General features: G+C 37.9%; 1 protein-coding gene across 1 annotated transcript in view; it reads left to right on the top strand.

Annotated features, from left to right (window-relative positions):
* The window catches only part of rhobtb4 (Rho related BTB domain containing 4), a 39,259-nt gene extending 24,873 nt beyond the window's left edge, over window positions 1-14,386 (top strand). The window contains exons 8-11 of the mRNA XM_051110030.1: window positions 4,112-4,262; window positions 4,658-4,746; window positions 4,969-5,074; window positions 7,161-14,386. Of these exons, the coding sequence (XP_050965987.1) occupies window positions 4,112-4,262; window positions 4,658-4,746; window positions 4,969-5,074; window positions 7,161-7,342 (528 nt within the window). The 3' untranslated portion in view covers window positions 7,343-14,386. The remainder of the gene's footprint in view (window positions 1-4,111; window positions 4,263-4,657; window positions 4,747-4,968; window positions 5,075-7,160) is intronic.
* Window positions 14,387-16,258: the final 1,872 nt, after the last annotated feature.

Raw genomic sequence — 16,258 nt, 5'->3', positions numbered from 1 at the left:
TGACCACTTCCTCCATAACACACATAACCCTCGAGTCTTGACCCATTTTCTTCTCAAGGTAGTTGTGTTGTTTTTCTCAACTCTTCCACTTCCAAAAACCAGCAAATTAACACAATCACCATTTAACTGAAATTCCAGGACTACTAGTGAAAACTAGTGTGAATTTAGGTATCACAACATTATAAACTTCAGTATTTTGCAGTTTGTTAAAGATGACATTTACTAGTGCATTGCTGTTCTTCATATACTTTAAGTACTGACAACTTAATGGTGTTAGATGCTGCACTGCCCTCTATCAACATGGATCAGTATGAAAAAAATATTTTCTTAAGAATTTCTTAATGTGCTATTTTTTACATTTAGCACCAATCTATTGAATACATATTAAAGGAGAAGTTCACTTCCAGAATGAAAATTTACAGATGATTTACTCAACCCCTTGTCATCTAAAATGTTCATGTCTTTCTTTTCTCAGTCTTAAAGAAATTATGTTTCCTAAGAAAAACATTTTAGGAATGTTCTCCATATAGTGGACTTCAATGATGCCCGTGAGTTTGAACTTCCAAAATGCAGTTTAAATGCAGCTTCAAAGGGCCTTAAAAGATCCCAGCCGAGGATCTTATCTAGCAAAATGATTGGTTATTTTCTAATAACCTCAAATGCTTGTCTTGTCTGGCTCTGCGATGCGTATGCATTTAGGGTATGTCAAAAAAACTCATTTTCTCCTTCAACTTCAAAATCATCCTACATCGCTGTTTTATCTTTTTTTGTAAAGGGTGTTTTAACCTCTTTGTAAACACAGGGTCAGTACTTCTGCAGCAGTGTAGCGAAAATGAGATGGGAGTTTTTTGACATGCCCTAACTGTATTGACCTGGATTACACAGAGTTCACATGTGCATCGCAGAGCTAAACAAAGCGAGCATTTGAGGTTAAAAAGTATATCAATTGTACATTTTTTTTTAGAAAACAATCGATCCTTCCGCTAAATAAGACCCTTTTTCCTCAGTTGGTATCGTTTAGAGCCCTTTGAAGCTTTTGTAAGTTCAAACGCAGATACCATAGAAGTCCACTATATGGAGAAAAATCCTGAAATGTTTTCCTCAAGAAACATAATTTCTTTACGAAAGAAAGACACGAACATCTTGGATGACAAGGGGGTGAGTAAATTATCCGTAAATTTTTTGTTCTGGAAGTGAACTACTCCTTTAAGCAGAATTGATGCAATGTATTTCCCTCTATTGGTGTCTGCTAAATCTAGAGTTTGATGTGTTTGGAATTATTTGCATGTGCTTAGAGGATTGAGACAAACAAAATTTCCATTCACTCACTATTGTTGTCTTTGGGTTGTAACAGGAAGTTGCCTACTGTGTCCCCTCTGTGTCTTTTAAGTCTGCCCTTTAGCCATAATGAGCGGTCATATTCACACTGACATTCTGTTAATTGGCTTTGAGACAGACAGGTGAATGGCACCGCTAGGCTTCTGATGTACCGCTGAGTGTCATCTTGCCACCCCCCAATCCACCATCTCTGACCTATAGAATATGTGTCAGCTTGCGGCCGCCGTTCCCACAAACTCCTACTCGTGTGGCGGAAGCAGATATGGTTGTGATAGTTTTGTGGTTTGATGCAACACTTAGATGCACAACTCGCTTAGCAAGAAGCAAAAGGTTGGTGCAGTTTAGTGTCAGCGAAACTGCCTAGTCACTTCTAAATTGGATATATGTGTTTAATATTATTTGAAGCATAGATGTTACTCGTGACAAGCAACGTTGTTATTGCATGTGATTAGTGTTTGGTCCTCAAACCAGGTAATGCTAGAGGCAATTAAAGTCTATTGCATCCTGTCCTAATTCTCAGAAGAACAACTGCTTAGTCTGAGCATGGCGACAGCATACGGAGAAGGTTGCCATGGATTGATTCACAGACTCTGCACTTTCCTCTTTGTGTCCCTGCTGAAAGCTCTCCCCTAATTCCTTGGCCGTTTCTTGGAGCTGAACGAATAAGCATGCTTTTGTTTGCTCTCCAGCCTCCAGCCAAAGCAGAGTCAAAACAACAGCTCTTCTACCTTTAAGCTTGGGTTTATGTGATTTTGGTTATGAATGGTGATGGACGTTGGCAAATTATGTCATGTGACTTCCAGGGATTTTATAGTGTTGCGTATGCTCTTAAATTTGCCATGACAGTACAATGGATTGTATTTGTGAAAAGCACTACTGTTTAAAAGTTTGGGGTCAGTAAAATTGTATTATGGTTTTTAAAGAAGTCTCTTATGCTTACCAAAAGGCTAAAATTATAAAATATTATTTAAGTTTAAAATAACATGATCCTTCAGAAATTATTCTAATATGCTGATTTGCTACTTAGGAAACATTTCTTATTATTATCAGTGCTTCACATTTTTTGTGCTTCTTTCAGGATTCTTTGATGAATAGAACATTAAGAAAGAACAGCATTTATCTGAAATAAAATTTTATTTGTTATAATGAAAATATCACTTTTGATCAATTGTATGTGTCTTTTCTTTAAAACTTTCAAAAGATAATGTGTGCTTGTACTAACATAAGTTAGATGATCAGTAAGTTTTTTTTTGTTTTTGTTTTTTTTTTAAGTATTCTCTTATGCCCATCAAGGCTGCATTTACTTGATTAAAATACAGAAAAAACATTATTACAGTTAAAAAAAAAAAAAGGTTTTCTATTTTAATAAATTTAAAAATATAATTTATTTCTGTAATGCAAAGCTGAATTTTCATCAGCCAATACTCAAGTATTCAGTGTCACATGATCCTTCAGAAATCATTCTAATATCCTGATTTTTTTACTTTTATTATCAGTGTTGGAAACCGTTGTGCTGCTTAAATATTTTTCTGGAACCTGTGATACTTGATTTCAGGATTCTTTGATGAATGAAAAGTTATTCAAAATAGAAATCTTTTCTAACAATAAAAGTCTTTGCAAATTACTTTTTATCAATTTAAATAAAAGTATTTCTTTCAAAAAAAGAAAGAATAAAAATGTACTGACCACAAACTTATAAATGGTAGTTTATATTGTTACAAAAGATTTGTATTTTAAATAAATGCCTTTCGTTTTAACGTTTTATTTATTAAAGAATTCTTTTAAAAAAAACATGTTACAGGTTCCAACAAAATATTAAACTGTTTTCAACATTGATAATAAATCAGCATATTAAAATGATTTCTGAAGGATCATGTGACACTGAAGACTGGAGTTATGATGCTGAAAATTTAGCTTTGTATCACAGAAATAAATTACCTTTTACAATATATTCACATAGAAAAGTTATTTAACACTGAAATTATTTTTCACAATATTACTGTTTTGTTTTTTTTGTTTTTTTCTGGATTTTTGATCAAATAACTTTGATAAGCCTTGATGAGCATAAGAAACTTAAAAATCTTACAAATCCCAAACTTTTGAACAGCAGTGCACTTAGGTGACAAAATTTGCCATATCAGTATATGGGAATGGAGTCTTTCTAAATGTTGTGTATTTGTTATGTAAAGCATATTCTGTGTTCACTGTTATATGATGACAGTCTCTCCTGTAGGCTGGCTTGTTGGCTCTTGTTTATGCAGAGGCCAGGTTTCCCGTAGCGACAAGCCCACAGAGTTATTTTTCCACAGCTTTAAGCTGAGACTGTCAACGGTTTCACACAGTGCTTTAATCTCCTGAAGGATAAAAGACCCCTTGTGGAGGCCGCTGCCCTCGCCCTTCTACCGCTCTCCCAGGCCCCTTCCTCCACAAGCCTTCCTGGACACATACATCCATATCTAACTGCTTCCTTAGCCACTTTGGGTCCCGCCATGTCAACACGAAGGCCTACACTAATGGTCAGCGGCCAGGACCATGCAGGTCTCAATAGGGGAGAGGTGCTGAGCAGATTGTTTCATCCCCGGATCAATCTGCCTCTCGAGTTTCCATGTCCTGGAGATGAGCTATGAATAAACATTCCTCAGCAGGGGTTATGAAATCTGTTCACGCAAACTTTTCTCAACGTGGGCTTTTGTTAGTAACTGTGAAGTTGAAATAATTTAGGCTGTTTTTTGCTAACCACCATGTCTTTTTCTTTCTGCGTTTCTCTTTTCAGGTCTCTATCCCCAACACCAGTTGTGCCTGCATGAGAGCCGTTCTGGAGTTTCTCTACTGTGGTGTGTTAACACCATGTCCTGAACTGGAGCCAGTGGACCTTATAATACTAGCCAACCGCCTCTGTCTTCCCCGCCTTGTAGCTCTAACAGGTAGGTTTAATTATGGCTTTATGTTTACCCGAAGGTGTACCTTGAAAAACACTCTATAATTCTGTGGTTAATGGGCCTGGGGAGGAAAATGATCTGAGATCTTATACGTTGAGCATGAATTTGCAAAGACGTAATCTGCAAATAATTTGGCATTTAACCTCATCCAAGCTATTAGACATGGTGTTAGCCAACAATTTGGAAACATAAACAAAAATAAATATTATCTACAGCTGAATTACAGCATGTTCTTTTTGTTAAAAGTACACCAGTGAAGGTGAGAACGTTTTAACTGTTGACGGTTTTGTCGTTATGGAGTATTTTGCAATTTGTTAACCATTAAGCCTCATGGCTGACATATTAACACTTGTTGTGTGGTGTTTTGTCACGGTCTACAGAGCAACATGCCGTTGAGGAGCTATTGCAGTTGTCCGTTAAAGGGGTGGACATTGATGGACATGTGCTGGCCTATCTGGAGATGGCTCAGGTAATATTAATAAAGATGAAGCAAACAAAGCCTTTAATTGAATGCAGAAGACACTCACACTGAGGAATGAAGTGGCAATATAACCAGTGGCGCACATTACAGAATTACCATTCATTCGTAGCCTACTTTATTCTAGTTCAAAGGATGAACAGACTTTGCTTTTCAAATGAGCCTCATTGAGAGAAATCACGCTGTGCCAACTCTGCTTTTTGTCTGCTGTAGTTCCACAATGCCAAACAGCTCTCTGCCTGGTGTCTGCATCACATCTGCACCAACTACAATAGTGTTTGTCGAAAATTCCCTAAAGACATGAAGACTATGTCTCCTGGTAAGTGTTTTTATTCATTTATTTTTTTTTATTTATATTATGTATAAAAAAAGAAATTCCGCAAAGATTAACTAATTTGATCAGAAGTGACTGTAAAAGCATTTATGTTACACAAGATTTTTATTTTAAATAAATGCTGTTGTTTTGAATTTTCTTTGGAGTCCTAAAAATATCACGGTTTCGACCAAAAAATATTGAGCAACTCAACTGAACACAAGAAGAAATGTTTGAGCATCCAATCATCAGTTTAGACACTGAAGACTGAAGTAATGGCTTCTGAAAATTCAGCTTTGCCATCACAGAAATAAATTACATTTTAAAACATATTCAATTGGAAAACAGTAATTTTAAGTTGTAATAATACTCTACCATTACTGATTTTACTGTATTTTTGATCAAATAAATGCAGCCTTGGTGACACTTTAAAACACATACTAATATGTACGTATGTAAATTTAATCAATGGAAGCCTGTTTCCGCCACTGAGTAAAAAATAAAAAAAAGGCTATTGCGACTTTTTATCTCACAGTTCTGACATTTCTCAGAAATGTGATATAAACTCATAATTGCAAGTTATAAAGTCAGAACTCGCAACAAGATATGACCTCGCAATTCTGACTTTTTTTTCTTAAAATTGTGAGATATAAACTCGTAAATTTGAGTTATAAAGTCGAGTTTGTATTTTGCAATTCTGATATAAACTCGCGATTCTGAGAAAAAAAATCACAATTGTGTGATATAAACTTGTGATTCTAAGAAAAAAGTCACAATCGCGAGATATAAACTTACGATTTTGAGGAAAAAGTCACAATCGGTTAGATATAAACTCGCGATTCTGAGAAAAAAGTCACAGTCGTGAGATATAAACTCACAATTTTGAGAAAAAAGTCACAATCGTTAGATATAAACTCGCGATTCTGAGAAAAAAGTCAGTCGCGAGATATAAACTCACGATTTTGAGAAAAAAAAATCACGATTGCGCAATATAAACTTGTGATTCTAAGAAAAAAGTCAGTCGCAAGATATAAACTCACGATTCTGAGAAAAAAATCACAATCGTTAGATATAAACTTGCGATTTTGAGAAAAAAAATCACGATTGCGCAATATAAACTTTGATTCTAAGAAAAAAGTCACAGTCGCGAGATATAAACTCATGATTTTGAGAAAAAAAAAAAAAAAAACGATTGCGCAATATAAACTTGTGATTCTAAGAAAAAAGTCACAGTCGCGAGATATAAACTCACAATTTTGAGAAAAAAAAATCACGATTGCGCAATATAAACTTGTGATTCTAAGAAAAAAGTCACAGTCGCAAGATATAAACTCACGATTCTAAGAAAAAAATCACAATCGTTAGATATAAACTTGCGATTTTGAGAAAAAAAATCACGATTGCGCAATATAAACTTTGATTCTAAGAAAAAAGTCACAGTCGCGAGATATAAACTCACGATTTTGAGAAAAAAAAATCACGATTGCGCAATATAAACTTGTGATTCTAAGAAAAAAGTCACAGTCGCAAGATATAAACTCACGATTCTGAGAAAAAAATCAAAATCGTTAGATATAAACTTGCGATTTTGAGAAAAAAAATCACGATTGCGCAATATAAACTTTGATTCTAAGAAAAAAGTCACAGTCGCGAGATATAAACTCATGATTTTGAAAAAAAAAAATCACAATCGTTAGATATAAACTCACGATTTTGAGAAAAAAAATCACGATTGTGCAATATAAACTCGCGATTCTGAGAAAAAAGTCACAGTCGTGAGATATAAGCTCTTTATTTCTCAGAAATGCGAGTTTATATCTCGCAATTGTAACTTTTTTTCTCAGAATTGTGAGTTTATGTCTCGCAATACTGACTTTATAACTTGCAATTGTTTGTTTGTATCACGCAATTCAGAAAAAAAAGTCAGAATTGTGAGATGTTTTGTGGGCTTCCATATCAAATTGTGTCTCTAAATATCTAGCATAATATCTTGCTTCTCAAGTAAATGTGTCTTTCGATATTTATCTTCAGATGAAAAAACAAGATACAAATACTGAGCAAGAAAAAAAATCCTTGTCTTTTGTTCCTCCAGAAAACCAGAAACACTTTGAGAAGTATCGCTGGCCTCCTGTCTGGTTCCTGAAGGAGGAAGACCGCTACCTCCGTTCTCAAAAAGAGCGAGAGCGTGAGGAGGAGATCTTGCGCAAGCAGCACACTAAACGGGGCTGGTGCTTCTGGAGACATCCATCCTCCTCAGCACCCCACATTTCTTGAGGGTCTGCGTCCATTCAACCTTTTAAACCCCCCATACCCCTCTCCCTCATCTCAATCCAGAGGCATGTAGCCAAGCCTGGGGAGCCCTGTTTCTGTGCATCCATCCCGACTGCTGGAAGCGAGTCCGGGTCTTCTTTGCCTCTGAGCTTTAGCCGTCCCTCCCCGCGCTGGGCCTTAGCGGGCTGCCTGCCCACCACGAGAGCTCATAGCGTATGTGTCATTAAACGGGAGAAGGCTCGGAGAAAGTCTCAACTCTTTCTCACTCTCAATGTTACATGTTCTACTGTGCGAATGCAACAGGTCTCGCCGTCGCCGCAGCATCACATAGAGAATGCCATCATTGCAGTGACCTGCTTTCGCCTCTTAAGACTGTTATTATTATACAAGACCACACACACACACACTCACACCAGCACCTCGTCTGAGCGCTGGCGCCCGGGCACACGGATGCTGCACGGTGCTGCTGTGTTGAGCTTTTCTCTGTGAGACCTATTTCTGGGAAAACCGTCATGTTCAATGCCTACAAGCTGAAGCACAGCTTAGCTTTGAATACAACTAGCAACTAAAATGGCGGCAGGGATATATATATATATATAAAAAATGTAAAATAAAGGGGGTTATTACCCCCACCTACATTCTCACTAAAAACAATTCTCCATTTTGGATCTTCCATTGCCCCATATTGGCTCTGAACACCAATTGTGTTGCCTACTGAAGAACTGATTTTCAGACTGCTTTTCCTGTTACTAAATTTCATTCATGTGGTAGAACAGAAGGGGTGTGTAGTTCAGGTCTGTCACTCACTAAAACAAACTCTAGGACAGCACCAAAGACATACACACAGACAACTCATTCAAACACAAACGCCTTACCAAAATCTGCTGAAACAAAAACTTGACAGCAAGTAAACTATGAAATTAGGGCTATTTTTACCACTGCCAGGAGAGTATTAACAGTCACAGCTGTTAAATGACATTCTGTCGAATGAGTTTTGTGATATGACCACTAGCAAGCTCCTCGACTTGCTTGCCTTTCACCTCCACCACTGGGGGGCGCTCATGCCTTCTGAGTTTACCCTGCTTTAGAAAGTATTAGCTCCTCATTTGTTTGTCAATCCTGTTTCAGATCTTCACATCCTCGTGAAATGCACTCGTTTTTGTAGCACTACTTCAGTCTTAGCTGTTGGCGAACCAAAAAGTAGGTTGCGATGTTTCTTATTCCTTCGCCGCTCTCCCCTCTGTTATTCCTCTGCTCCTCTACCTCTGCAGTTAGCCAAACCGAGGGAGAAACTATCGATCCACTTCCTGTTGTGTTTGATACGTTGCAATGTGACGCTTCACTTTGCACTTTACACACGCAGATAAAATCGGTGCTAAATGTCACTGCGTTCAACCACTCACCCATTATCTCTTTAAGGGGCGGTTACACTAGACTTAGAGCACTGCAACAGTACAAAATGTAAAAATATAGAATCTACTCTGCTTTCCCAAAATTCTGTGATTAGGGGTGGGCGATATGACCAAAAAAAGAGTCCTTTTATTTCACAGTAACAATATCACGATATAGTTATTTCTCCTTTAAATAAGGTCTTTATGATATGTGACCCTGGACCACAAAACCAGTCATAAAGATCAGTTTTTTTAAATTAAGATTTATACATTATTTGAAAGCTGAATAAATAAGCTTTTCATTGATGGTTTGTTAGGATAGAATAGTATTTGTGTTACAACTATTTGAAAATCTGAAATCTGAGGGTGCAAAAAAAAAAAATAAATATTGAGAAAAGTACCTTTAAAGTTGTCCAAATTAACTTCTTAGCGATGCATTAAACTAATCAAAAATTAAGTTTTGATATATTTACAGTAGAAAATTTACAAAATATTTTAATGTAACATGATCTTTGCATAATTAAATCGATAATTTTGACACATATAATGTTTCTCGGCTATTGCTTCAAATATACCCGTGCTACGGTTTTGTGGTCCAGGGTCACATATAAAATTTTTTGATACCATAGAAATTTTATAATTCTTGTCACCAGTGTCGATATCACAATCTCTCATTGCTTTTAGTATTAGGTTTTTTTCTCTCTTTTGTTGTTTAACATGAATGACTGCTATCACTTTAAGAGCTGCCTGCATCTAATATACTGTTACACGTGTTTTCCTTCTCAGATGTTTGGTTTCATTTAAGACCTAAATTACTCGCAAAGGATACTTGCAAAGACAGACATTTTTAGACACACAAGTGTGTGTATTTAACCATTCAAGGCCTATAAAGCGGCAAAAATAAAGGCCCATTCACACCAAAAACGATAAGTATAACTATAAAGTTCTAAAAAATCATTTCAAATTTAGGAAATGGCAGCGTTCACACCGCGACTATAACGATAACGATACAGGGTAACAATATCGTTCACTTTCAGAACGATTTTTTACAGCTGATGAACGACAAAACACTGACAGCTAATCAGACTTTATTCAAATGTAATGGACTTGCACATTTGAAATAGCAGGCGACATTGTGGAAGAAAACAGACACTGAACAGCAAACAGAGTGACATAAGACATAAAATTATCTCAGGAATTCAGCGCTAGTTTGGACAACATTGTCTTGCCTCCTTTGAAGTTGCAGTAGAAAAGAGTACGTATCATTTTTATTGGACTACATTGAATAAGTTAGAGATCAGACAGTTTACGCTAGATTCACTGTTTAGATGCGCCCGAAACGTGCACGCTGAAAACATCTACTTATTGAAGTCGTGTAAATGTAACAAAGACGCAAATATAGTTCTTTTTATAGTTGTAGTTAAAGTGCACCTCTCAGACAGTGCACCAGTGTTGCCAAGTCTGCGGTTTTCCTGTGGAATTGGGCAACTTTAACATTGTTGCCGCAGATTGGTTTTCATGTCCACGGGTTGAAGCGACCCCAAAAACGTGATATTTATCTCCTGGAATGTGAATTTTACCAGGGGATCACCACCAAAAAGCATGTATTTTACCCCAGCAAATGTGATTTTTAACAGGGTCTTAATTTTTGATGATTTTTAACAGGGTTTTTGGAGGGGTTTTGTTGTGAGAACCTGACAACCCTGCAGCGCACTTATATAGCGAAATGAGTTCTCTTTCACTGCTGATTGCATTTCAGAAGTTTAAAACCAATTGTTTTTAAACAGCAATGCTTAAAGCATACAAACGATACATTTTGGTGACCACGTAGCACAGCAACGTCATGTGACCACGTAACCATGATAGAGACGATAGTCCAAAATCAATACTAGCTGACAAATTTCTACCGGTTAATCATGTCTACTGGTATATTGCCCATCCCTAGCTATGAACCTGCAAATGTAACGTTTGTGTTGAATTCTGCTAAGATGTCAAGCCATGGCATAATGATGGCGTAACCTCTTCGCATGAGCTCAGCATTTGCATGCATATGAATGAAAGTACAATTGGTAGGAAAAGTGTAGTGTGACCGCCTCTTTACACAAGTTTACCTGTTTTGACAATCCTAATAACAAGGTATCCCAACATAAGCTGTAAATTTAAAAGTGTGTCCTTTTCTTTTTTTGATTGAAAGGCTTTCGATTTCAAGCTTTGTATTTTGAAACAGGTTTTGTGGTTAAACTGACAGTTATAAGCTACCATACCCACTCTTGGTTCCTTCTTTCAGACGTGCATGCGCTGTGAAGTGTCATTAGCTTCCGTTTGCTAGAATCTGTCTCGACTGCCTTCCATCTGAAAACATGAGTGCCTACGACCATTGTTACACTTTCCCTTCAACATTCAAGTATTTCTCGGTAAAGCATGTTTGTTTTGCCTGTTTCGTGCCTTTTAACAAAAGTGTTTTTAATAGCTACTTTGGAGGTGAATGAGAAATCAGAGACATTTTAAGTTTTCCATGCCACCCTTTTTCTATTTCTGGCTTTCTGATTTCGCTTCCTCAAGGCTGCACCCTGCTTTTCGCACCAGACGAGCTGAAATCATCAACAGCTACAAAAATAGACACGCAGAGCCCATGTGCTCAGACAGGCCGATCTGCACACAAATAATAAATAAATTACAAAAAAAAGAAAGAGGAAAGCGGATAGCAGACGCTTGTCTGTGTGCCACCATCACCTGTAGGGCCGCTTTTATAGCTTCATCCCATTAAGATGCTTTATTTATAGGGGCAGACAAATAAATGAATGTTTATAAATGCCACATTAGGCTTAATAATTAGTAAAATAACGAATGTATGACCTTACTGTGTATTTGCAGACTGGCTCTGCAAATGAATTATGTACTTAATCACAGCTCTGCCCCTTAACAAACATCCCCCCCAAATGAGCGATTCGAGAACACTACAAACATCAGCATGCTTGTTGGGATGGAAAGCATTGTTGCCGTGGTGATTTTGGGCTTGTTAGCACTTCTTGTTCTTTTGCACTTTTGTTTTAGATTTGGTCTGCCTTTGATGTGCATGGCATTGACTGTTTCTAAACTATGGCTTTTTTAAACATTTTGTAGCATGGAATAGTTTCTTCCATTAAAACGGTGCTCCTTACGGCCCTACGTATTTTGCGCTTAAGTTAAAAAAAAAAATCCCTCATATGTACTATAAGACTTTTTTTGTCAGTTGCTCAAAGTCTTTTACCTTGTGCTTTAATCGAACATGCCTTCATTAACATCAAGAACAAGTGATGTATGTTTTTCTGTAGAAATTAGGTTTAGTAGATTTAAAATAAACAGTATTAGAAAGGTCCATTAGCCCTTAAAAGGATCGTTCACCCCAAATGCAAATTCTGTTTCAAATGTGTATGAATTTATTTTCTTCTGTAGAACGCAAAAGAAGTTCTTTCGAAGAATGGTTCAGCTGTTTATTTCATATAATTGAAGTCAATGGCATCCAACTCAATTTTATTGAATGTTCCACAGAAGAAAAAAAAAGGTCATACAAGTTTGAAATGACCCTGCTGAAAAAAACAATAGAACCATCACAGAAAATTCTAATGGTTTCCACTACAAATACCATTACAAACCATCAACTTTCAATCATTAAAATGATTAAAAAATGGTTTTCTGTAGTGTGTTTTGAGACATATTCCATTAGGATTTATTGGTTTTAACAAGCCACCAATAGAAGGTGACCAATTACAAGTAGAGACCAACAGGGTCCATTACAGTTTCCATTAAAACCAAAAAAATCATCATTAACGATGACATGACGTTCATATTTGGGTGAACGATCCCTTTAAAGTGAGAAATTGGTTCAGGCGGTGACTAACAACACGAAAGATCCCTGTTAACAGTATAACTGCTTGCTAAATATGCACTTTAGCTTAAAAATTGAATACAAATGATATTCTTTGTGGATTTTCTTTCAATTTAACAATAGTTTTGAGCGACAAATTGTAAAGTATTTATCGGTGCACGTTTACAGGTAAGATGTGCATGGGCGCTAACTTGTATGTAATTATGAACTATGAACAGTAGCTTTCATTACTGAGGAATTATCATGCACTTTCGTCATGTTATTGATAAAAAAAAATAAAAAAAAAATCAGAGCCCTCATTACAAAGTTCAAAATCCATCCAAAACCCTTACAGATACTTACGCTGTTTTACGAAATGTTTCATTATTAATGACACATTGTGGTTGTAGTTCTGTTTATTTAATAACAGCTAGTGCCGCATTAGAAACCCACTAACGTGAGAGCATTTGAGAATTGTGGTCAGTTGTTGTGTTACCGTGCCTTTAATTGAAAAAAAAAATTGGAGAGGTCACTGCCTTTGGTTTTGATCAAGGTAATTGTAGTGCACTAACACACACATGCACACACATTTTAACACACACTTTAGCTGACAGCCAGCAGACCACTGTATTGCTCCTTTTGCATGCCTGTGGCCAGCATGTAGCAATACTCTCTGTTCCTTAAGTGATGTAAAATATTTTTATGCTTTCCCCTCAACATCCCCTCTTTGATTGTCCTGAGTGGAAACCTGTGCTTGTTGTGAACAGTGATTATACTAGGTTGGATGAGAGTGAATGTAATCACATGCACATTAACAGAGAATGCGAGGCACACTTGCGCCCTCTACAGTCAACTGAAGGTCAGGGTTATTTTGTTTTATTATTATTTTGGTGTAGGACAGGGGAGATATGTTACATAACATTCTTTTTGGAAATGACTTTGGTTTAGGTTTATTTTTGTAAAAAAAAAAACAAAACAAAAAACTAATACCAGAGAGCAGTTATTGCTGTAATTTGTTTTTTTTTTTTTTTTTTTTTTTTAATAGAATCTCTCAACATTTGTATTAAACTGGAAAGGATAACCACATCTTACTGCTTGTAAAATTAACAGTCTGACCTCAGGTCATAGGCAGAGACCACTTCAAGCCCTTGTTAGTTTCTGTGTTTCAGCAGAGGGGCTCGGCTCTCCAACTAACTTCCTTTCTGTGATATGAAATCCATCTTCATCTCCATGAAAGAAAAGGGCCGTATTACGTTTCTGAACAACATCTGCCAATTCTAGTGGAGCACTTGTATTCCCTTTGGCAGATGCTGTTTCTCTTTCCACTTGTGGTGAGGTGATCTAAGTAGTCCTTGCCATTTTTATTTTTATTTTTTTGTCTTCTGGAGGTTAGGTAGGTGTCACTGACTGCCGACCTCTCTTCCTCTTTCGAATCTGTGACTATTTAAAGCCGTTTTGCACTTTGTGGTTTTCTTTTTAACTTCTTAGTTTGATAATTGTTTCTGATACTTGTTCTGTAATTGTTGTTCTCGTTCTCGTTCGACCAGAAAAAGCACACACACACACACACACACACCATACACACTACTAAGGGCTTTTAAAATACAAAATCAGAATGTTTTGCTGCTGTTGCAAAAAAATAAAAAAGAAAGAAATACTAAAAAAAAAAGTTTTATTGAATCGTTTGTAATATTTTTTGAACAACTGTGATTTGTACAAAATGGAGCAAAAAGGGGGTTGGAAAAGGTTATCTGTTTCAGTATTTTAATGTTTGCTTGGCTTTTAATAAAACTTAACTAAACTCTTTGAGCTCATTTCTTTGTGTGTTTTTTATTTATGAAATGTTAATTATTAATCATAAAAATGGTTACGTTAACACGTTTTAGAGTTGTTTTTAATGTAATCATTTAAAATACATAAAAATTCTAACTGTAAAATGATTTTTCAAAGTTGTAAATAAAACAAAGACTGGCTGTATTGGGAGTTTTATTGGTTGATCTTTCTAATTAAAATTTCTGTGTTTAAGTCAGCGTGTTACTTGTTTAATTCGTAATTATTTGTATTATAGGTACTAGCAATTTTTGAGTAAAAACTGGATATACACAATTTATTAAGATTTATACAGGTGATCTAAAGCTTGTAAGAAGACAGTAACGTTACTGTAAAATGCCCTGCAGAGGGAGACACAGGCCTACGCAGTTTCATGAAACTGTTTTTAACCATTTCCTCATGTTAAATGATTAGTTCATTTCCTGATAATTTACTCACCTCCATGTCATCCAAGATGTTCTTGTTTTTCTTTCTTCAGTCAAAACGAAATTAGTTTTTCTCCATTTGGACTTCAATGAGGATCAAAGAGTTGAAGGTCCAAATTGCAGTTTTAAGGCAGTTTCAAACGGCTCTACACGATCCCAGCCGAGGAACACATTTATTTATTTAGAAAATGACCAATCGTTTTGCTAGGTAAGACCTTTATTCCTTGGCTTGGATTGTGTAGAGCCCTTTGAAGCTGATTGAAACAGAAATTGGGACCTTTAACCCAATGATCCCCATTGAAGTCCACTATATGGAGAACAATCCTTGAAGGAGTGATTGACGAGAGACAGATCCACATGGTTTTATTGAAGGGACGAGACAGATACATGGTCGAGCGGGCAGGGTCAAACACCATAGCAGATAGGGATATCGTAGGCTAAGCACAATCGGAATCCGTGAATGAGGCGTAAGTCCAATCGGGAGCGAACAACGTCCGTGAAGGGAGATCCGAGAGAATAGTCAGACAGGCGAAAATCCAAAGGCAGGCGGCTAGACAGTCAAAAACGAGAAAACCAGGCAGGAGAACAAAAACCAGGAACTAAGAAACGCTAACTATGGAATACAAACAATAATCTAACAAACCGTGATTTTCATGGGGAAAGTCCAGGGTTTTTATAGTGAGCCTGATTGGCTACCGGAGGCAACGTAATGGGTGCGATGGGTGATGGGAATAGTAGTCCGGGGTGCAAAGCAACAGTCTGAATGTAATGATGGGGTGAGAGCGACCTCTGGTGGTGAGCGGACCGCAGAGCACCGACCAGATTCGTGACATAGCCCCCCCAGGAGCGGCTTCCAGACGCTCGAAGGAAACAACGGTCCAGGGGAGCGGTGGGGAGGGAGGGAGACAGGGCGAGGGTTGGAGGGCCAGGTCCATGTGGAGGGCCCGGTGATTGAGGCAGGACCGACAGAGCAGATACCCTCCAGGGCGGGGCCGGAGGCGGAGCAGGAGACGCAGGAGCCCTCCAAGGCGGGGCCGGAGGCGGAGCAGGAGGCGCAAGGGCCCTCCAGGGCGGAGGCGGAGCAGAAGCCCTCCAGGGCAGGGCCGGAGGCAGAGCATGAGCCCTCCGAGGCGGAACAGGAAGCGGAGCAGCCCTCTGGGGCGAAACAGGAATCCGCGTCACGGTCTGGGACCTGGGGAAAGCAGGGACAGAGGAGGCAGACAGAATAGGGGGAAAAGGCGGAGCGGCCCTCCGGGCGGAACAGGAGGCGGAGCGGCCCTCCGGGCGGAACAGGAGGCGGAGCGGCCCTCCGGGCGGAACAGGACCCCGGGGGGCGGAACAGGACCCCGCTTTACGATCTGGGACCTGGGGAAAGCAGAGACAGAGGAGACAAACAGAGAAGGGAGAGAAGCAGAGAGCTTGTAGG

This window comes from Labeo rohita, chromosome 5 (assembly GCF_022985175.1).
Source record: "Labeo rohita strain BAU-BD-2019 chromosome 5, IGBB_LRoh.1.0, whole genome shotgun sequence".
Taxonomy (NCBI): Eukaryota; Metazoa; Chordata; class Actinopteri; order Cypriniformes; family Cyprinidae; genus Labeo; species Labeo rohita.
This window is presented reverse-complemented; position numbering and strand designations above follow the sequence as displayed.